Raw genomic sequence first — 24,667 nt, forward strand, 5'->3', positions numbered from 1 at the left:
AGGATCAAGGAAAACACTAAGTTTTTCTATAGCCATATCAGGAATTTAAAAAATGACTAGAATAAGATTAAGGCCAATCAAGCATAGTAGTGGGAGGTTGTGCGTAGAGTCAGAGGAGATAGGGGAAGCGCTAAATGAATACTTTTCATCATTATTCGCACTAGAAAAAGACAATGTGGTCGAGGAGAATACTGAGATACAGGCTACCAGACTAGATGGGATTGAGGTGCATCAGGGGGAAGTGTTAGCAATTCTGGAAAGTGTAAAAATAGGTAAGTCACCTGGGCTGGATGGGATTTATCCAAGGATTCTCTGGGAGGCCAGCGAGGAGAATGCCAAGCCTTTGGCTTTGATCTTTATGTCATCATCGTCTACAGGAATAGTGCCAGAAGACTGGAGGATAGCAAATGTTGTTCCCTTGCTCAAGAAGGGAAGTAGAGACAACCTTGGAAATTATAGACCTGTGAGCCTTACTTCATTTGTGGGTAAAGTGGTGGAAAGGGTTATAAGAGACAGGATTTATAATCATCTAGAGAGGAGTAAGTTGATTAGGGATAGTTGTGCCTCACAAATCTTATTGAGTTCTTTGAGAAGGTGACCAAACAGGTGGATGAGGGTAAAGCGGTTGGTGTGGTGTATATGGATATCAGTAAGGCATTTGATAAGGTTCCCCATGGTAGGCCATTGCACAAAATATGGAGGCATGGGATTGAGAGTGATTTAGTGATTTGGATCAGAAATTGACTAGCTGAAAAAAGACAGAGGTGGTGGTTGATGGGAAATATTCATCCTGGAGTTCAGTTACTAGTGGGGTACTTCTGTTTTAGGTTCACTGTTATTTGTCATTCATTAAATGACATGGATGTGGGCATAGAAGGATGGGTTAGTAAATTTATGGATGACACTCAGGTCAGTAGAGTTGTAGATAGTAATGAAGAATATTGTAGGTTGCAGAGAGACATAGATAAGCTGCAGAATTGGGCTGAGAGGTAGCAAATGGAGTTTAATGCGGAAAGGTGTGAGGTGATTCAGTTTGGAAGGAGTGACAGGACTGCAGAGTACTGGGCTCATGGTAATATTCTTGGTAGTGTAGATGAGCAGAGAGATCTTGGTGTCCAGGTATATAGATCCTTGAAAGTTGCCACCCAGGTTGATAGGGTTGTCAAGAAGCCATATGGTGTGTCTGCCTTTATCAGTGGAAGGATTGAGTTTTGGAACCATGAGATCATGTTGCTGCTGTACAAAACTCTGGTGCAGCCACTTTTGGAGTATTGCGTACAGTTCTGGTCACCGCATTATAGGAAGGATGTGGAAGCTTTGGAAAGGGTTCAGAGGAGATTTACTAGGATTTTGCCTGGTATAGAGAGGAGGTCTTATGAGGAAAGGCTGTGGAACTTGAGGTTGTTTTCGTTAGAGAGCAGAACATTGAGAAATGACTTAATTGAGACATATAATCAGAGGGTTAGATAGGTTGGACAGTAAGGGCCTTTTTTCTAGGATGGCGATGACTAGCACGAGGGGGCATAGCTTTAGATTGAGAGGTGATAAATATAGGATAGATGTCAGAGGTAGTTTCTTTACTCAGTGTAGAAGGGGTATGGAACGCACTGCTTGTAATAGACTTGCCAACTTTAAGAGCATCTAAATGGTCATTGGATAGGCATATAGATGAGAATGGAATAGTGTATGTTAGATTGGCTTCAGATTGGTTTTGCAGGTCGTTGAAATACCGAGGGCCCAAGGGCCTGTATTGTGCTGTAATGTTCTATGTTTTATGACTTTATAAACCTCTATAATGCCATCCCTCTGCCTCCGATGCTCCAGGGAAAACAGGCCCAGCCTATTCAGCCTCTTTCTATAGTCAAACCCTCCAACCCTGGCAACATGCTTGTAAAGTTTCTCTGAACCTGATCCTTCCTATATGAGGGAGATCAGAATTGCACACAGTATTCCAAAAGTGGCCTAACCAATGTCCTGTACAGCCGCAACATGACCCCCCTCCTCCCCACCAGCTCCTATACTGAATGCTTTGACCAATAAAAGAAAGCATACCAAACACCTTCTTTACTATCCTATCTACCTGTGATATGCTAGATTAATGTTCATCCTGTAAATGTGAAGAGTTGCAGTAATTTTTTGACAGCTGTTTGATGTCACTTAAAAGTAAAATATTCCATTAATTTTTCACAAGGGTCACTTTCCTTCATGCTTCGGTGATCTGCCACTTTATACTGCAGCACTGTGTTAATGCAGACGTGACCCATACTTGAATTTGAAGTGTTATATTTATGAACCTTCCAGTATGTTTGACTTTTTACCTGCAATCAATTTCTAATCTAGCCCAGGGCTACATACTGTTTGTGCTGTATGAAATAATATGCATCACTTTTATCTGAGATGTGATTGTTCTTTCAATTTAGTGCATATGTGTGTTTTATTGCACTCATTGTGCAGTACATTTTTCTGTCATTAGTCTTAGATTTGAAGTCACAGGTTCACTGCTAGAAACTGGTGACATTGTTGAATCAACATCTCATCAAATTGAGCAATGGAAACAGTTGAATGAGATGAAAGCAATTTATTAGAACACGCCTGCAGGCTAACAACACGGTGAATGGCTTTAGTCTGCACACAATAGAACAGGATATAAATAAAACAACTGCGGCCAGGGAAATAGTACACGTCATACTGTAACATTCCATGTTAAAAAAATTTAAGAGCAAATAACTGCACAGTCCCAGTATGTAAACTAAGGTAAGCACAGTGATTTCACATTTTCCTTTTAGTTATACATTGCATGTAGAATGATATTGCAGGGCTATAATCTTGATGCTTTGAGAAAAGCAAAATTGTTAAAAATATATACTAAATCCATCTGCATCAATTAAGAAATTAACATTAACCCCATAATTGATGCTGCTGGACCATTGGTACTTCTCAAAATGTTTTCTTTCTTTAATGACAGACTTCTAGAGTTCACAGATTTCTTTTGCCCTTTTAAGTCTACTTACGTTATTTAGATATCCGAAACTAAGAACAATTCATTGTCATTCAAACTGGCCAATAGCACTAAATTGTTCCTCTTCATTTCCAATTTGTTGGATGTCTTTGGAGAAGCCATAGTAACCTAACCAATCTCAAGGGTAACTGTTTTTTATTCTTTGTTAGAAAAGGGTGCCGATTTATTGATAAGTGGATTCTGATCGAGAGGTAGCCTTGGAAAGTGTGCAAGGTATATTTATTCCTCAAGCTAACTACATCTTGTTAGTGGACAATACCATTTTTTAAATTGTTTTGTAGCAATGTGAAACTTTCAGCTTCACCTGTTGCCCATATTTTTTGAAACAGTTGCAAAAGCATGGGAGACAACTGTGCCCAGATGCATTCTCTCACAGCCACACCTCAACTAATCAGAGTCCACTTGCCAATCAATCAGCAAACTTTTGTCATGGAGTATAAATTATTGTTCCATTTGAAATTTCTTGCAGCTGTTCTGATGAGTCCAAGAGCAGAAGCCTTAATGGTACATCTCTTTTTTTCAGGGATACTCAAATTCAATATCGTCAAGTCACTACTTGAATCCAACTAAGACTCTGCTTTGTACTCCAGTCTGAGTTTGTGAGACAGTAGCATAAGGGTAATGTTACTGCACAATTAATCGAGATGGCTGGATTAATGCTTTGAGGTAGTAGTTCAATTCTCAGCAAGGCAGCTGCTGAAATTTAACTTCAACTAAAAATAAATCTGAAATTAAAAAATAAGCCTCATTAATAGTGACCCCTAAACTACTGGATTTTTGTAAAACTCCATCTGGTTTACTGATGTCCCCCAAGAAATAAAGTATGCCTTCCTGATCCAGCCTGGCCTGCATGTCCCTCTAACCTACAACAGTGTGGTTGACTGTTAAATGCCTACTTAAATGGTCCAGCAGGCTATTCAAGTTGTAGGAGTCAACCACAAATAAGTTGAAAAAGAATAAAACAGACAGACCACCCAGGATCGACCTAAGCACTTTCATAAGGTCACCCCTCAGCCTCCGAAGGTCCAGGGAAAACAGCCCCAGCCTCTTCAGCCTCTCCCTATAGCTCAAATCTTCCAACCCTGTATCAATTCTGTGCTTCTGTGACCTGTGCTGGAGAACTAACCACACTCTTGGACAAGCTGTTTCAGCTGCAATAATGGTGTCTGCCTGACATGTGGACAATTGTTCAGGTTTGTTCTGTCCATAATAAAAAAAACACAACATAACCAGTTGCTCCCTATTTAGCCTGCCCTTGGTCACCAGCAAAGTGACAAAGTGATGGAAGAAGTTGTAGACAATGCTATCATGTGGCCATTCCAAAATAAATAACCTAACCACTGGTGCTCAGTTGGATTATGCCAGGGCCTAACCTCAGTAGAGCCTTGCTTCAAACTTGGATGAAAGAGTTAAACTTCAGTTGATTGCCCTTAACATCAAGTATGGCATTAAGGACCCCTAGTAAAACAGGAATCAGTGGGAATCAGGGAGGAAAATCTCTGTTCTGATTGAAGTCATACCTATTAGAAAGGATTCCACAGCAAGTATCTCACCTCTTGACTCCCCAAAGCCTATCTACAATCTATGAAGCCCAAATCACCACTCAAGCTTGAAACCCATAGAGGAAAATAATCACACTTGTTTAGCACCTCACCCTCAATATTAAATGTTCATTTCCACCAGCAACACACAATGGTGACAGAGTGTATCATGTGTAAGCTGCACTGCAACAAATTACCATGCCTTCTTGAAACCATCTTTCAAACCTACAACCACTGCCATCTGCAAATTAAGCTTCAAGCCTAAATCCTTGTTCCTTCACTGTTGCTGTGTCAAAAACCTGGAACATCCCTCCAAACACCACTCTGGAGATACAAACATCAGATGGACTGATGTTCAAGAACATGACTTACCAGTATATTCTGAAGGGATGTTAGATATGAAAACACTACCTTTCTAGTGATGCGTGCATCTCATTGAAAACAAATGTGCGTCCTTGAGGCACTATAGGCCTTCAGTGGCAGAATTATATTCAACAACCATTGTAAGTTCAAGCATAGTCCTGGTTTCTATGATGACTATTAGAGAATATGCCAGGACAGACCTGTAAATGACAACCTGGTTAAGTTGCAACATATGGTTATCTACTAGTAAAACAGCAAAAGCAGCATGTCAATAAGGATAGCAATCTGACAGTCAATATAACAGATCAAAGTTCTTCAATCCTGCCACATCAAGTCATGAACGATGATGGGCAATTAACCAAATAACCAGAAGAAGAGTTGCCATAGACATGCTACTGCTCAATTATGGGAAGGCCAGTTTATCAGTACAAAGGGGAGGCGCCACATTGCAAGAACTCACAGGCAACTCCCACCTCTTCATAGCGAAGTTTGAAACCTGGAACATCAGGACCTTCATGGCCAACCCTGGTGGCAACACATCTGAACATCATACTACTATTATAGCTTGGGAACTCCACCAGTATATTATTGATATCATTGTCCTCACTGAGTAATATGGGGTGGCCTTTACATTCCTACTGTCACCTGCTACTGGCAAAGCAAGGTCTTTGTCCAGTGGCAGAGATAGCTGAGGCAGTAAGAGACTAGGCTCCACTGCATAGGTGGGGATGAAAATATACACATGTTGTTGCCCCTAAACCTCACCCTCCCAAATCCTAAGTGCCCATAGTAATACTTGTCTGTGTGTTTGGTATTGGAGTAGACAGATAGCATATATTAGTAAGTGGTAAGATACTGGTATCACATACCTGTCAGGCAATGACTGTAGTTTGAATCCTGAAAGATTCCTCCAACAGGTTTTATTACTAAATTACGACAAATACAGTGACTCACTGTAAACTTCTATAATTTCAATATTATATTTAATCTTGTACATCAAATTTTCTCTATTTTTCTGGTGCATTTTGGTTGAAAACAACTAAGAGATGATTGACATTGGGTTATAGGCTTGATCCTGGTTTAGAAAGAGATTAAATTATAAAAAGGTAAACTTCAGCAGCAATCTTGCAGATTGTGGAAAGAACAGCCTAGAAACTACAAACACAGGCAAGTACCAAGGCCACCATGTTTTGCTTGCGTTGGTCAAGTTTGGCATTAGAATATTTACAAGCTGATCTAAGTCTGAGTGTGGGAAGCCAGAGATTTTGAGAGTTTTATCTTGCTTGGGAAGATAGAAGCATAACTGGCATCTTTAGTAATTAGGCAGTTGAGTAATGATTGAATTAAATCAGTTTCCATAGTCTATGTATTTTTTAAATGATACTTCAGGTTTACGGTAGGTTAAATTGTACTTGATTTGAATAAAATTCTTTGCCTAATATTCAATTTTGTGCAACTGATAAATATCCTGTTGCCATTCCTTTCTGCTGAGGCCCTTTCTCGCTCTGATTTCGATGGTCTTTAATTTAACATAACCAATTATTGTCCCTGTTTCATCCTCTTTATAAATACTAATCCTTTAATTATTCATCTAAGCAGTCTGTTTAATGCCAACTTATTAATTATCTCCAGTACTGGAGCTGTGCCAATGTAAATGTCATTCTTCAGACAGTTTGAATATATCTTGCCCTGTTCTAGTACTGTAAATATTAAACTGATTCCTTTTTAGCTTTTGGACTGAAGCAGACTTTATTTCTAGTTCTATTGTGTAAACTACAGAGTGCATGATAAAATGGTGTTAAACAAATCTGCAATAATAGGGTCATTTATGCTTCATTTTCTCTGTGGTACAGGTTACAAAAGGGCATTCCATATGTTTGGCACTGTATCAGCAAAAGGCACTATTATGGTCCCAACTCATTTTATTACTGGACAAGTTAGATCCAAGACTAAAATCTGGATAGATAGATCATATTTGTTTTTTTTAGTTTTGACAAGGTGGTCTTTTACTGAAACACATGCACATAATGCTACAGATTTGGCTTTAACAATAATACTGAAGTTTGTTACAAAAAAATGAAGAAAAAAAAGAACTATTTACATTTAGCACGTGTTTAAATGTTTCAAGACACACAGTAAAGTACAATTACATTAATCCCAACCGCACTTCTTTCCGGTTTTCAAACCAGAGAAAACTCCCTCTCTGTTACCTCTATGCGGTTTAACAACTGATTGTTGTTCCTGAGAATCTGATAGCATTTTCTTTGAAGCTTCATATATCTGTGCTTCAATCCTCTCACTTTCAAATGATCCTTTTAAGGTTTTAACCAATCATGTCTGATCTGGAGTTTTCAACTAAACTCTCACTGAGGTATCCTATTTATTAGCAGTTGTAAGCTATATCCTTTCCTCAGGCGAAACTGTTTTACATGTCTAGCTTCAAGCAGAGCCTCTACTTAAGCCCAAAGACACAACTTTCTGGATCCTTCTAACTGAAATTTAATGTATTCCACTTTTGCTTGTAAAAACTCTCCCAATGTAAACAAATTCTCATTAGCCTCCAAGAACAATCTCTATCGGGCTTTTTTTTACAAAAGCCGTAACTTCAGAAAGTTTAATCTTTACAAGTTCATCATTAAATTCCTTCAGACGCACAGGCCACAGTCCACGTGCCATTAGTTTAAAATGCAAACTTTAAAAAAGTGATATTAACATATATATATAGGTCCAAGTACCATTCTTTGTATGTAACTCCCAGCAATAACTGGCACTGGTAAGAAAGTAGGAGATCATAATTCGACTCAAATCTACACCCAATGACTTCTAAAAGGTATCATTGAGTAATACTGAGAATGCAGAACCTTGGCTAAGATCGGTCAGTGACACTCAAATGGTCAATCAAAGCTGAAACTCTCCAGATAAAACCCCAAGATTCACTGGTTTGTTGCCTCTTTTTTAAAAACATGCCTTGTGGGATGTGGGTTTTGCTGGCTGCGCTGGCATTTATTTCTCATCCCTAGTCGTACTTGAGAAGTTGGCAGTGAGCTGCCTTCTTGAACAGCTCCAGTCCATGTACTACAGGTAGACACACACAGTCATTTGGGGGGGAATACCAGGATTTTGTCCCCACAACACTGAAGAAACTGTGATATATTTCCAAGTGTGGATGTTGGGTGGCTTGGAGGTGAACTTGCAAGTAGTTGTGTTCCCATCTACCTGCTCCCCTTGACCTTCTAGATGGTAGTGGTCATGGGTTTGGAAGGTGCTGTCTGAGGAATTTTGGTGATTGATGGCATCTGTAAGTCAGAACTGATCATTGATTTACCTCAGGAGTTAAAATTAAATTAAATTAAAGCCATATTCCATCATTTCAGATCATTCTACAGAATTCATTACTGTATGGATGACAAGTGGCTTACGGTTGAATGCTATTATCATCCTTGAAATGTAGTGCTGAAAATGCACTGCATACAGAAATCTGTGTTAATGATAATCAGGGCCAGTCAGAATATGCCTGTGCCAATAAAAACAGTCAACCAACTGATGTTCATTTTGTGGTGACAGCTCTGTTATCAAAACTGTTATCAAAATTTGTTAACATAGGTCACTGGTGCTCCTCAAATTATGCTGATTTGACAAAATCATCTTCACTGAAGATTCTAGCAGATTTATGCAAGCAATAGCTTTATTGATCACTTGCACATTAATAAATACATGGAGTTTTGTCCAGGTTCATTCTTTTCCACTTAATCTTTATTTTCCCATAAAATTTCCCCAGTTTATAAACTGTTGAGAGGATTGTGAGATTGTGGGGTGGGAATTATTGTGGTTTAAGCTAACAGTTTTTGGCAGGTAGTCACTGGTTTTTCCCCTGTATGCATGCTAATCTTACCCCAACTATTTAAAGGCTAACACTAATGTTTTACCTATAAATGTGTAATCTGCTTTTTTTAGAAAATAAAGAAGCAGATAAACAAAGGATAATTTAATAAAACTTTCTGTGTTAAAGTGCTGCTGTTGGGATAAGAACTCCTTTTTCACACTGTCTGCTACCATTCGGAGTAAGAAGGCATGCACGTAGTACATAAATTACTGTTCTACCCTATAATTATAATTGTTACTTTGTGGAAATTTGAGTTGGACATTGCTCACTTGGTGTCTTAGGGTAATCTTCAAATATATCTCTGGCTATATCTCTAACTAGTTATTAATTATGCAGACTATTTCTGTCCCATTTTTTAAAAATGTTGTTCTAAATTGGTCATTCTCCAATTCTCCAACTTGCATACATTCTGTAGAGCCCTTTGGCTTCATCAACCAACTGCTGCTGTTCACACTAATACCGCTGGAGGACAATTGGCTTGTGGCATTGTTGCTGAACTAATTATACAAAGACCAAAGTGATGTTTCCAGGTTTGAATCCCATCATGGCATATGGTGGAAATTGAAATCAATAATGATAACCATGAGAACATTGTCGATTGTCAATACATATCTATCTGGTTGACTTATGTCCTTTAGGGAAGACAAACCTATGTTCTAAGCTGATCTGGCCTAACTATGACTCCAGACCCACAGCTATGTGATTGATTTTTAACTGCTATCTGATATAGACTGACAAGCTATTCAATTGTATCAACTGATAGAATTCTCAACATAAAGGAATGAAACATAACAGACTAAGACACCAGAAATAACTGCAGGAAACACGGCTTTATTTACCCTGTAAAGACTCCCTTGCTAACATCTGTGACTGGTGAAAAAATAGTCTAGTCTCTCAGATTAATCATGCAACATCCTGACATACCGTATTCTCAGAATCATACCCGATACACAGTCGCAGCAAGTACTCCCACCAGCAATGCTATGTCATGACAACCGATGGACAATCCCAACAGAGTTAGCATCACTATGGTATAATGTTGGGAGCTCGTTGCCTTAGGAGTCTTCAACATTGATTTGGGAGCCCATGATGTTTCATAGCATCAGAAAGAAGACATGCAAATATTACACATATTACCATGGGCAGAGAAACCTCCTGCAGTTTGCCACATCAAACCTCACTCTTAGCTGATGAATCAGTGCTTTTAAATGTGAAATATCATTTGGATAAAGCAGTGAGGGTGGCAATGACACAGAATTTATTCTGGGTGGAGGACTTCAGTGTCAGCTATCAAGTGTGCCTCGGCAGCACCACTACTGACCAGAATGGTTGAGTCTTAAAGGACAAAGCCGCTAGACTCGGTCATCAGCAGGTGATGAGGGAACCAACAAGATGGAAAAGAAGACTTGCCCGCAGCATTATTAATCTACCTGTCCCAGGTGCATCCGTCCATGACACTATTGGAATGAATGATGACCATGCAGTCCTTGTGGAGATGAAGTCCTGTCTTTGCACTGAGGATACCTTCCATCGTGTTGTGTGGCACTATCACTATGCAAAATGGGATAGACTTCAAACACATCTAGAAACTCGAGAATGTGCATTCGTGAGGCACTGTGAGCCATCAGTGGTAGCCAAATTGATTTCAACCACAATCTGTAACCTCGTGACCCATTGTATCTCCAAATCTACCATTCCCATAAAGTTAGCAGGATCAATCCTGGTTCAATGAAGCTTGCAGAACAACTTGCCAGGAGTAGCACCAAATATTCCTGAAAATGAGTTGTCAACCTGGTGAAGTTACAAACAGGATTATTTGAGTGTTAAACAGCAGAAGCAGCAAGCGATAGATAGAGCTAAGAAATGTTGCAAACAATGGATCAGACAAGCTCCTGCCACATCTGTGAATAATGGTGGACAACTAAACCACTCAGTGGAGGATGAGGGTCTACAAATATCCCATGATCGGTCATGGTGGAATCCAAAAAATCAGGACAAAATGCAAGATTTGCAACAATCTTCAGCCAGACATGCTGAGAGTGGTTGAATCATCTTGAGCTCTTCCAGATGTTCCCCAGAACTACAGATGCTAGTCTTCAGCCGATTTGATTCATTCCATGTGAATTCAGTGGTTCCAGTACAGCTATAGCACTGGCATTGACTCGATAATATGGAAATTGCCCTGGTATGTGCTGTACATGAGAAGTACCAGTGCAATCCGACCAGTTACCGCACGCTTAGTCTACTCTTGACCAACAGTGAAATGATCAAAGGTAACAACAGTGCTATCAATCAACACTTTACTAGCTCGCTGACACTCATTGTGGCCTCCACCAGGACCACTCAACTCCTGATCACATTATAGCCAAGGTTGGAAGATGGATGAAAGAGCTGAATTCCAGAGGTGAGGTGAGAATGTATGCCCACAATATCAAGGCTGCATTTGACTGAATGTGACATCAAGGAGCCCTAGTAAAACTGGAGTCAATGAGAATAGGAGGATGTTGAGTGTGAGCTCATACCTGGCATTGTACCTGGCACAAGTCATACCCTGGCGGTAATTGTTTGAGATCGATCATCTCAGCTACAGGATATCTCTGCAAGCACTCCTCAGGGTAGTATCCTAGACTTAACCATCATCACAGCTTTATCTCTTAAATGAGAACCTCGGGCTTCCTTTTGTTCATCATCTTGTATATTGTCCATCTCCCTGTTGATGTTAAAAAAAATGAAATAGACATCTTTCTGTGACTGACATAGTTAGTTCAAACGCCTTTCATTCACTTTTTGAGCAATACGTTACTAACCAAATCACATACAGAGACATCCTGCTTGTATCTCTATAGACTTTGCTCAGTCATCCACAAAAGCCCAATATACCATATCAGGTGCATTAATGCTTCAGTGTTTAAAAACAGCCTTTTCCCGAGTGACCCTGAATTCTCAATTTTACTGACCATTTATATCATATTCAACCAGTTTCCATGAGTTGGTGCTTTCACCTGATCTATCTTCATTTCTAATTTAGAATTAAAAAGACAGAACTATACAATGTGTGTCTGCTGTTAAGGATTGTCTTATCACTAAATGAATAGAATTGTCATTTAGATTCAAACTATGTAGTCTGGTGAGCAAAAGTTTTGGCTAGTAGCAAGGTTTTGGGGAAATCTCGGCAGACAAGGAAAATGTATCTGCGAACTGAAAGTCCATATGAGAAAGTTCTGATATTTCCTTTAATCTGTAATTGATTTTGTTGTAGTTCACTGTAAAGATGCCAAATTCATGTTGAGCTAGCTTCCTTGCCCTTAGTGTCTTGAAAGCAGTCGCATGACATGACCCCATTGCAAAATGTAATTATTGCAAAATATGAAATAGGAGCAGAAGTAGACAATTCAGTCCTTCAAACCTGCTCCATCATTCACTAAGATCATTGTTGATCTATTTGTGTTTTGAGTCCCACTATCCCTCTGATAACCTTAGATTCCTTTGCCTAACAGGAATCTATCTATCTCTGCCTTAAAAATATTTAATTACACTATTTGCACCATCTTTTGAAGCAGAGAGTTCCAGTGTTGCACAACCCTCCGAGAAAAAAAAATTGATCTCGCTTTGCCCTAGTTCAATGTGCCTTAGAATAACTGGATTAACTGCAGTAAGACTTCATGAATTACATATTATATAGTTGATGCTGTAAACTAATGTATACTATCTGCACCAGTAACTTTAAAACAGCTGGTCATTACATTTTATCTATTGTAATCACAAAATAGTATAACTGTATTAAATACTTGCCTCAGTTTGGTACCAAGGGCGTCTGTATAATTCTGCTAACATGAAGTGATGCTTGTCATTATAATTTTGAACAGCAAGCCACTACAGTCAGCATTTTGCTGTAACTTCTTTAAAAGTACAGAAAATGAAATTCAGTCTAAAAGCTATGAAGTGGGCACATAAGATGCTCAGTGGAATTTCATTATATTTGTTCATGTGTGCGATTAACAAAAATGAAACGCAGTCTGATCATGCTGAGGGATATAATGAAACTGTCAGTGTAGTCTCAAAAGTAGCTACTGAAACTTTTGAAATTATTTTACGACTTAGCAGTAAATGTTTACAAATGCATTCTCTTTTCCTTTTGAAAATGCAAATATCTCATTCCACCATGCCCCAAATAAAGCAAAATAAGACCACATTTGAAGATTTTTATAACTTGCAAATGATAATATTTTAGAAAATTGGCAGTAATATTACTTGTAATTATTGAATTACTTAAGTATTATTTATTTGTCCACGTTTGTAATAAAATCTTTTTTTGATAGATATGTGTCCTTGACAGAAATGTGATATAAAGGCACCAGTTACTTATGTCGTTCCAACTTTGTTTAGGTAACCTGGTTGGGATACCAGAACAGATTAGCATTAGACCCGAGGTTTGTGGCTCGTCAGGCTGCCATGGCATATAATTTCAAGTTGTTACAGACTCCAGGAAGGCTTTCACCTGGTCCTTATAACCTTGGGACTTCGGCACATCAATCGCATGTGGACAGAGATCTGGAACATACCAAGTCTGGTGAGCTATTATCCCTAGAATTTAAGCTGTCTGTTGGTACAGCATTTGTGTTAGCCATACTGTAGATTATTCATGGTCAATGAAATGAGCGAGCTTGGTATGTTCAATTAAGGATTTTTGTTTCTCACTGTTTATGTCCTCATCTATAATTTTTATACTGATGCTTGATGATCCAGATCTTTTCTTTAAAATAGATATTCTGTTCCATTCAAATTCTTAACAAATAATCTTGTTTATTATTTATTTACAATCATCATATAAATGGCTTCATAGTCTGTGCTAATGTTACTGCTGCCCTGAGATTGTTGGGAGGCACTTATGTGCAGAAGTGGATTCCTCATTTTTCCTTTCCTGGCAGGAAGTGTTGGATGATATTGAAAAAACGATTTGCCTGCCATAACATGTTAGAATTTATTATTCAATTTGGAAACAAGAAAATTAGTTCAGAAACAATTGTACTAAGTTTAAATAAGATAATTTGGAAGGAATGAGAACTGAGTTAACTAACGTTAACTTTAAAAGGAGTTTCACACAAAATACAGTTGAGGAATGATGGCAGATATTTAAGAAAACAGTTCATGAATCACAACACAGATATATCCCAGTGAGGAAGAAATGTTCTAGTAAGGAGATAAAACATCCATGGTTAACCAAGGGCGTTAAGAATAACATAAAATTGAAAGAAATAAAACATACAATGTAGCAAATATTACTGGAAAGCCAGCTATTTGGGAAAGTTTAAAAGCCAACAAACGATAACTGAAAAACATTTTGGGAGCAATATCAGAACAGACAGCAAAGTGAGCATAGGTTCCTTAGAGAATGAGGCTGGGGAAACAATAATGAGGAATCAGGAAATGGTAGAAGAGTTGAATAAATACTTTGTATCACTCTTCATGGTAAAAGATGCTAGTTGCATTCTAAACTGCTAAATAATCAAGGGCAAAAGGAGGAGAGGAAATAAATGCAATAATTATGACGAGGGTAAAAAATACTTGGGAAACTAATGGGCCTAATGGATACATTTTCTGGACCTGATTACATCCTAGAATATTAAAGGAACTAGCTACTCAGATAATGGACACATTAGCTTAACCTTCCAAGAATCCAGTGTATTGGAAAGCTGCCAATGTATATCCCTGTTTACACACAGGCAACTATTGGCCAGTTAACTTAACATCTGTCATTGGGAAAGTATCAAAGTCTGTTATAACCGATGCATTGGCAGAGCATTTAGAAATATATAATATGATAAAGCAGAGTCATCATGGCTTCATAAAGGGGAAATTACGCCTAACAAATTTATTAGAGTTCTTTGAGGATGTAACAAGGAGGATAGAAAGAAAGGGAACCAGTGGGTGTAAGATATTTTGATTTCCAAAGTTACTTGATTAGATACCACTCATAAGGCTACATAATAAAAGAGTCCATGGTGTTAGGGTTAGTATATTAGCGTGGATAGAAAATTGGATAACTAATGGAAGACAGATTTGGAATGAAGGGTGTTTTTTCAGGATGGCAACCTGTAACTTGGGAGTAAAATAGAGATCACTGCTGGGGCTACAGTTATCTATGGTATACGTTAATGAGTTAGTTGAGGGAAGTATGTGTGCTAGAAGCAAATTTGTGGATGCACAAGAATGGATAGGGAGGCAAGTGATGAGGATGATACAAAGTTGCAAAAGGAGATGAACAGGTTAAATGAGTGAGCAAAAATTTGACAGATGGAATATAATGTGGGAAAATGTGAGCTTATAACTTCAGCAGGAAGTACAGAGGAGCTGAATATTATTTAAATAGAGAAACACTACACAAAGCTGCAGCAGGATTCATATGTGAATCAATCAAAAAAAAAGTTGTATCAAAGTTCACTTACCAGGTTACCAGCCTTAGGGAAGATAAATGGAATAGTGGCCTTTGAAATAAAGTGAATGGGCTATAAAAATAGGCAAGTCTTTGTACAACGTTTTAATCAGACCACAATACCTAGAATACTGTGAACAATTTGTGTGAAAAAAGATATCCTGGTATTGGAGGAATCCGGAGAAGGTTGACTAAGTTAATTGTGGATATGGAGTAATTTTCTCATGAAGAGAGGTTGAGTAATTTGACTTGTGCTGATTGGAAGTTAGAAGAATAGAAGGTGACCTTATTAAAATGACACAAGAGTTTTAGGGCGCTTGATAGGATAAGTGGTGAATAGTTGATTTACCTTGTGGGAGAGGGATAATCTCAGACAGATGAGGATGAATTTCTTCTCCCAGAGGGTAGTATATCTGTGGAATTCTTGATCACAGAACTGTCACGGGTGTCTTGTTAAGAATATTTAAGGCTGAGATAGACAATTTTTAAATGGTAATAAAATCAAGGTTTATGGAAAAAAGGCAGGAAAGTGAAGTTGAGAATTATCAGATCAGCACAGTCTCACTGAGTAATGGAATAGATTGATAGGCCAAGATAGGCCAAGTAGTCTGCTTCTGTCCTTATGCATTATATTATTATGGTTCAAATTGGAATAAAATAATATCGGAATTAAAAGTCTAATGATAACCATGAAAACATTGTCTGTTATCATAAAAAACTCATCTGGTCAACTATTACCTTTTTAAGAAAGGAAAATTGCTGTACTTACCTCGTCTGGCCCACTTGTGATCCAGACCCACAGGAATATGGCTGACTCTGAATGTTCTCTGAGATGGCCCAGCAAATTTTTCAGTTGTATAAAACTGCTAAAACTGTAAAGGAATTGAAACTGAGTGGACTACCTTCCATTAACCAAGGCATCAGAAACTACAACTGCAAACGCAGCCCTGTTGACCCCGTAAAGTGCCATCTAAAACACCACCATCACCTGCAAGATTCCCTCCAAGCCACTCATGATTCTGACTTGAAAATAAATTGTCGTTCTTTCAGTGTCACTTGGTCAAAATGCTGGAACTCTCTCCCCTGAAAGCATTGTGGTGGACCTATACCAAATGGATGCAGCAGTTCCAAAAGGCAGCTCACCATCATCACCTTCTGTCGGATAATTAGGATGGGCAATAAATACTGGCCTCGCCTGGAATGGCAATATCCTTGAATAAAAAAACACATCCTAAGTCATAGCATAAATTAGTTATAGTTTGTTTGCAGTTAGTATCAACGTCTACGTTGTAGCTTCTTAACTACCATTCAGCATAATTTATTTAGTTAAGGTAGAGTAAAATTAAATTCACTGGTCTTCACCATAAATTCTGAGCCATCAAAGTGCTTATATCCTTGCTTAATCTGCCCATGGGTACATACAGGCATTTTTAATCACAAATTGGTTGCATTAAATTACAAGGGGACTGTGAAACATAGATGTTGGTAAACCCGTATGATAGCGAGATTCAGAGAGTTCTGACACTAATCTGCAACCTCTTGAAAAACGTGTGTTGATGTTGCTCTTGAAACTCAAAATTCTCAAACTTGTCTTCAAGGTCTATTAATTTCTCATCTGAAACACATGTGCTATTTCTGTGATCTTTCTTTTCATGTTGTACCTGTCAGGATGCTTTTTAAATGTTGTAATTTTACTTGCCTCTACCACTTCCTGTGGCAGCTCATTCCATACACGTTCTACCCTCTGTGTGAAAATGTTGCCGCTGAGGTCCCTTTTAAATCTTTTTCTTCTAACCTTAAACCTATGGCCTCTAGTTTTGGACTCCCCTACCCTTGCAAAAAGACCCTTAGCTATTCACTGTATCCATGCCCTTCATGATTTTAAAAACCTCTGTAAGGTCACCTCTCAGCTTCCAATGCTCCAGGTGAAAAAATCCCACCCTATCCAGCCTCTCTGTACCCTTTCTAGTTTAACAACATTCTTCTGATAGCAAGTGTTTTGGACCAGGCCAGACCCTCCTCAAAATATTTTAAGATGGTAACCCAGCATCTAACTTTGCTTATTTTAAATGCAGATGTGAAGTTGACATTCAAGGTGTGATGCAGCTGGTCAAACCACTCCACTTTTAAGTAAACTAAACTTATTTTAACACTACAGTTGAAACACGAACAAAAGAAAACGGAATTTAGAATAGTGTAATTATTGGAAAACTCAACCAACAGCAACTTAACTGAGGAGCTGCTCCAATTCCCACAATATTCCTAAATACACCCTTGTCAAAAGATAAATTCAAGCATAGGTTATTACAGGCAGGAGAGATTTCAGACAGAAAAGTCAGCCCCGAAACATCTGCTGAAGCATGGAACCTTTTGCACTGCAGAAGCTTCTGTTACAGCTAAACCAGCAGCTTCTCACTGTTACAACTAAACCAAACTAGAAAAACCGTGAACTGGGAGAATTGACCACTCCCCTGCCATTGCAAAATAGGATCTTTCCAGACATTTCGTCACTTTTACCTTCACAACCTCTCTTAAAAAAACCCAAGGACAAAATAACTTTGTTAAAGTGACAGCACCATCACACAAAGTAACCAGAATTGTATGCAGCATTCCAAATGTGGCCTCAATATAAGGTGTCTTACTTACCTGCTGTCTGTTTGGCTCCAGTCATGTCATAAAGGTTACATGCTATATTAAAACCAATGCAATGTAATCAGGCCACTTGCAGAATTTGGGCAGGTAATGGCTAAATACAGACAAATAGGACTAGTTCAGTTTAGGAAACCTGGTTGGCATGGATGTTTGGACTGACGGTTCTGTTTCTGTGCTGTGAGGCTCTATGACTCTATGTTGAAAGGCTTACCCTGTTAAATCAGGTCACCTCTCTCTCTTGTAAATATTGTGCCATATGATGTGTTTTTGACAATGGTTCTTATGTTATGAGTTTAAGTCAACTTTTCACTTCTAACTGAGGATTTTTGCCTTGAATTAACTTTGTGGTTTGTTTTACCTTGAAGACTATCTCCACAGTCTCTGGCCTATGTGTTTAAACAAATAAAGACAAGAATCTCTGGCTAATCCTGTTATTGGTCAGGTTTTCCAAGAAGTCTACCTTGGCTGTTTATGCTTTTCTACCAATGAGTTTCTGGTTTTCGTCCCTCTTTCAAGACCTTTCCCTGTAATCTGCTTTTTCCCTGCAATTCACCTTTATTTTGAGAGACCTCTGTGGCTAAGTCTATTCCACATCTCCTGTATATCTGTCTAGCAGCTGTCCTACTACTTCACCCAACAACAGTTCATGTTATTATGCCTTGCCTCCTTATGTACACATCTGTCTTTATATACATAGGTGGCATTTCTTTAGTCTCTTATGTGTTGCTGAAACAGAGTCTGGGTCCCACTGAAATTGGAGCATACTGACAATCATTTCTTTGTACAGTATTACTTTTGCTCACTTGTGGAGGTTGATCTTGTTAAACACTCACTACTATCAGTTTTAGTGGGCTTGTAGAAGGTTTCTATCAACAATGTGTTTTCTGCATCTTCCATATTGAATTGGTGGACATGACCCAATATTACTATGCTTCCTGAAGCCAACCCTGCAAGCATTTGGCAAACCACATGTAAAATCAATTTCCATGTTTTGGATGCTGCTTCCAGATGATCAAAAACTGTCCACCATCATATCCTGTTCTTTTATTCTAAAAGGCCTAAATTCCATAAGAAGACAAAACAAAATGTTTCAACCACACTTTGAAGCTCCTTTGAAGAATACGTGTCGACCTTAATGACTGGGAGAAGCTTGTACCAATCATTCAAAGTGGTGACATCAAATCACGACACACTTGGACTCACCTGTCTTTACATTGAGACAGACAACCAGCCATGGCAGAGAAGGAAAGAAAAGGAGACAATTTCTGTACTCTGGATCCCATTGCCTCAGAGATGGGATAATATTGCCCCATGTGTTCAAAGATGTACAGGTCAGAAATTGACCTGTTCAATCACATGAAACCCATGATTCCCAACTTGGTGGAATTAATATTATGTAAAAGTTATGACACACAAATTAATAGTCTCTGTGCAAATATTTGATTTATCTAGCGATTTTTGAAAAGATTTGTAGTTCAGATTGAAAAGTATGTAAGCTAGCTGGCTCAGCTGGAAGGTTTGTTTTCAGTCGTTTGGCCACCATGACCAGGTAACGTCATCAGTGAGAGTCTCACTTCACCGCTTCACCAGAGACTCTCTCTGATGATGTTACCTAGTTCATGGTGATGAAATGTCTGAAAACAAACCTTCTAGCTCAGTGAGTTAACTTGCATCCATTTGATGTATCTGTTTATGTTTTAAAATGCATTGGCTATGCATTTGTTCACCAGATATATATTGCTAACTGTGGAAGTAATTGCCAAATATATTGGTTTGGTTTATGGCCTCTTATGCTTTCCTTTATACTTTATATTTCTCTATTTTTCTATACTTATTTCCTAAGAATTTGCACGTTATGCATCTGCAGTTGGGCCCCTTTGTACCGAAGATGACGCCATAAGTGATGACTTGTAAAGTTTTCACTGTACTAGTTTGAATACATGTGACAATTCAGTGACTTGGCCTCCACGTCCTTCTGCAGTATGGATTGCACAGGTTCACTGTCCTTTGAGTGAAGAAGTGTTTCTTCATTTGGTTCCTGGCTCCTGTCCAGCCAATATTAATAGGGTCAGTGTTATCATGGAGTGAGGGAGTAAGTGAACACTTTTAGGGGTTTTGAAGGAATATATCAATGGAGAGAGGAGAACAATATCAGTGTGAGGAAGAACACTGTTGGGGGGAGGGTGTCAGGGAAGGAGGGAAAAGAACATTAAAGAAAGAAATGTAGGCTACCTAATAACTAAGAAATACTAATTCTATTTTTGAAACTATTTTCTTCTGTGAAACTGAGTTGGACATACTGCAATTGATACAATGGACATTTAAACTCTTATCAGCAGATGGCAACCAGTGCTATTGAAAGGGGTGTGCCTTCCCTTCCCAAATGTTCTTGCACTATGAGGGAGCAGTTGGATTTTAGGTGTGCTTCACACCATGGAAGAAGCTGAGATCAGAAATCTGGCCCAGAAATGCAGACCTCCGTCATTGTACAAGAAAGTAAGAGAAATGCAGCAATCAGTAGTGCTTGCCATTTCTCAAAAGACTTGGTACCATTGTTAACATTTTAAGTTGATAACCTTTCATCACAAAAAGATCATTGACCTGAAACCTTTGCCAATTTTGTTTCACTCTTTCTAGATTTTGCATGACCTGCTCAGTATTTCTAATATTTTCTGCAACCTCAAAGCTATGCATAATGATACAAAAGAAAAAGAAAAATCTGAAATAAATTTTCTAATTATCAACTGCTTCTCATTGCATTGCATATGAACATTCCCTGTGCAGCCTCAGTGCAAAATGTACCATCCATGCATAGGATAGGAGAATGTTTCTGAGCATTAGTCTCACATAGGACAGATTTAATTCCTTCCATCTATAGTTCTGCAACAGCTTCAGTCAAGAGCAAAACTGGAATACCTTGGAAGAAGAGCAATTGTGCAAGTTCCATTTTTTGTTTATTCTTCAGCCATTGCATGCCTAAAGGCTTAGCAGGAAATGGTTGAAGGTCATGACCATGCAAGGCGACATATGTGCTTCATTTCAGTATGGTTTGCTGCTTATAATGCTCCCTCATTGTACAAATAATCATTATTGTTCATTTTCAGGTAGAGAAAGAATGACACCAAGATCGGACTTGGGATCATTTTGGGCTCCGGGCAGAAAGAATAATGATGTGAGAGAAAAGGTATTTTAAGTCAAAAATTATAATTTTAATTTACAAAAGGGAAAAATGATGTTGATTCATCTCCTAGCAATGGATTAGGGAAGTAATCATAAAAGTTTCTGATTTTTGTCATCTGAATTATAGATGTACCAAGGTTACTTTGAATGCCAACTGGTTAACTTGAATTGATGTTGATTGGAAGATCAAGAAATAACCACTGTAATGTGGAATACCACATTGCTTTAATATCATCTGATGCTCAGTTCTTCCAACTCTGGAACATGTGAATCAAAGCCATGCCTACCACTGAATCAGCATTCTGTTGTGGAGAAATGGTTAAGGTTCAGGACAGAATTCCAAATTAGGAAATTTAGCTTTTAGCTTTTTCCAAACTCCTGAAAGCAATATCTTCCTGCATCTTCTCACAATGTGTAGCAGTCCCAACAAGATCCATTACTACTTCATTATTTTCCTGCATGTGCCACCACATCAGTTCCCATTTAACAAGCTCTTTGTGTCCCTTTAAGTTCTCATTTCTCAAAAAGTGAAAAAATGTTTTTTTTAAAAGTACTCGTGACTGTTTCAATAATTTGTGGTAGAAAAGTCATCTTTCTATACATTGCTAATTTTTAAGTTCCCCTTGGATTTGTGGTCTCTTACCATCTAAATAAAGGATCTTGTTTTGTCATTTTCTGGATTATGTGCTGCTGCTTCCACTATTAAGAATAGTATTTACCAACCTCGGCTCTTCTACTTTTTCACTCTGTTTGAAATCTTACTTAAATCTTTCCCAGATGTAAATTTTAAACTTTAACTAGCAGATTTGACCAGTGTGACATCATGGAACTGTAACCAAACTTACGATACTTAACAATAGTTTTTATTTAAACACTAAACTCCAAATGCCGATCTTGCATTCCTAATCATTTGCTTGTGCAGTCTTTAACAGTCTCAATCACAACTTGCTATAGCAACCGACAATTTGAGAAGGTCTGGTTTACATCATCCCTTCTGATTCAGCAATTGCATCTCTATAGATATAAGTATTATTTTCTCTCAATTACTTGTGTAAATATGTTTGCCACAAACTGTTTATATGGTTGGCTGTTAAACGTTTTTGTAAGTTCATATTAGCAACATCCTGTTAATTTTTAAACAAAAATATTATAGATGCTGGAAATCTAAAATAAAAAGTGAAGTGCTGAAAAGAATTGTGCGGAAGCTTACAAGAATGGCTGGTTAAATGCCATATATGTGCTATATATTCAAAGCAATCATTTGACAGATCAAGCCCTACCTGTAGGTGAACAAACCATGTTAATTTTTCAATTTAATTTATTTTCATCAGAACTGTTTCGTTGTGATACTAGTGCAAATGTAAGATCTGAAACAGTAACCCTGGGCTGAATCTACTTGTCAATTTCATCAAGATTCATGAAAGGTTCATGTTTTTTTATATATCTGGAATACCTTGGATTTTTGGTCAAAAAAAATAGCCTCAGTCCTTGATTGGATTCAAAGAAAGGGTTGTGCAATCCAATGGTCCAGGTGAAAGAACAGACTGAAGCTCAGGAAAAATCAGCTAAAACCTGTTTTCGGCACCTTTCATGGAGGGTTCTGTCCGTGAGCCCTAGCTGGTTTCTCATACTATCTTCCTGAACATGTCTCATTACATTTGTGCCACAGCCCCATGGCATCTTACTTGTCACAGGTGAAAGAGATTCCTGGGGTCTGTGTCTGTGCCCAGCCATGCAACTTATCAGGCACTGGCTGCCCAAAGCTGTCCTGAACATTTTAATGTATTTGCCCTGGGTATTTTGTGCAAAGGGTAATTAGCAACCTGTCCTACAGGACCTGAAAATCCTGCTGGGTGAGAGGGTGTGTGTAGTCACTGCCTATAGACAGTACCCTGAGATATTCGTGACTGATGGATGTTTGGAGGATCAAGTGGTGAATTAGAGTCGCCAGGTTACTCTGACTTCGGTGTTGGGAATTGTCACCATTTAGTTTCTATGTGGCAGGGGAGAGGATCAATGAGGCAAAATAACATCATAATGAAGATATTCATATATGCGAATGGGCCCCTTGCTCCTCCCTAGCAAGAATCCTGTCTTGTCTTTCAATGTTCTGTTTAAAAACGAGACATTTTGCTCATGACAGGGGGAAACTGCTTACTGTTGATGTGCGGCACGGTGGCACAGTGGTTAGCACTGCTGCCTCACAGCGCCAGAGACCCAGGTTCAATTCCCGCCTCAGGCGACTGACTGTGTGGAGTTTGCACGTTCTCCCCGTGTCTGCGTGGGTTTCCTCCGGGTGCTCCGGTTTCCTCCCACAGTCCAAAAATGTGCAGGTTAGGTGAATTGGCCATGCTAAATTGCCTGTAGTGTTAGGTGAAGGGGTAAATGTAGGGAAAGGGGTTTGGGTGTGTTGCGCTTTGGCGGGTCGGTGTGGACTTGTTGGGCCAAAGGGCCTGTTTCCACACTGTAAGTAGATTAGATTACTTACAGTGTGGAAACAGTAATCTAATCTAATCTTAAAAAAAACCTTTCCCATCAATGCCTAAGTAATTCAGGGACTGGGAAGATTCCGGTCATCTATTTCATTTACATGAAGTTATCTGGTTAACTAATAAGTTAAAAACAGAACACTGACTTGAACAAATCAGTCATGATACTTTGTCATGAAGTCTTTGACAGGCCCTCAGTCCCCTTGTGAAATGTATACGTGTGTGATATGTTGTTTATTCCTTTTTCAGGTTCAAGATGTTCCTGTATGGCTTTCTGACAACTTGATGAACATGACTTCAAATATGAAGTTTAGTCCTGGTCATAAGAATATCCATGATCAGTCCTATTCACAGTTGATATCACAACAAGGATTTTGTTCACAGAATATTCAGAGTCGATCTTTTAACCAGCAAAATCTGTGCAGTCCCCAGAAACAACCTACAATTTCTCCTGGACAGACACCAGGCCATTCTTGTTATATTCAAGCTCAGGCAGCATTGCCACCTCAGTTTGACACTACCAACAGAGGTCAGATTTCACCCCGCATTGCAGTTCATCACCAACTGCCACCTGCTTCAGCATCCAGCCCAACCAATTTCTCCAAGCACCATGGAGCTCAACATATTCATTTTGATGAACATGACCACATCCTCCGAGGGCAAGCTCTCTTGGGTAAGTGCCTGAGACTTCTTTGACTTTAAACCCTTTCTTAAGATTTCTCGTGTAATTTGAATGATGCTGTTGGCTGTATAACTATGAGCATAGAATAATTAGTTTAATTATGAACTATTTTTTGCCAATTTGATTCACCCAATCTCCATGTAGATTAAGTCACCTATGATTATTACAGTTCTTGTTTTGGCTTGCCCAGCTTATTTCCCTCTCTATACTCTGTTCTACTAATAACCTGCTACTGTTAAGAGGGTTTGTTACCTACTTCCACTGGTAGTTCCCTATTTCTCATCTCTTCCCAACCTGATTCTAGGTCTTACTCTTCTGAGCCAAGGTCATTTCTCATCCTTATGCTGATTAGATCAATTAACCAAACTACCCATTACCTTTTCCAAGCTTTCTGCTTTTGTGAAATATTGAACTCTTCAGACTCT

The 24,667-nt window shown here is 38.6% G+C and overlaps 1 protein-coding gene across 3 annotated transcripts in view; it reads left to right on the forward strand.

Moving 5' to 3' along the window:
- Positions 1 to 24,667, forward strand: part of LOC140464275 (probable helicase with zinc finger domain) — a 444,481-nt gene that overhangs the window by 340,319 nt on the left and 79,495 nt on the right. For all 3 annotated transcript variants that reach the window (XM_072559139.1, XM_072559141.1, XM_072559140.1), the window contains 3 exons: positions 13,193 to 13,376; positions 20,996 to 21,075; positions 23,810 to 24,233. In XM_072559139.1, coding sequence (XP_072415240.1) covers positions 13,193 to 13,376; positions 20,996 to 21,075; positions 23,810 to 24,233 — 688 coding nt within the window. The remainder of the gene's footprint in view (positions 1 to 13,192; positions 13,377 to 20,995; positions 21,076 to 23,809; positions 24,234 to 24,667) is intronic.

The sequence above is a fragment of the Chiloscyllium punctatum genome, chromosome 40, assembly GCF_047496795.1.
Source record: "Chiloscyllium punctatum isolate Juve2018m chromosome 40, sChiPun1.3, whole genome shotgun sequence".
NCBI classification, from domain to species: Eukaryota; Metazoa; Chordata; class Chondrichthyes; order Orectolobiformes; family Hemiscylliidae; genus Chiloscyllium; species Chiloscyllium punctatum.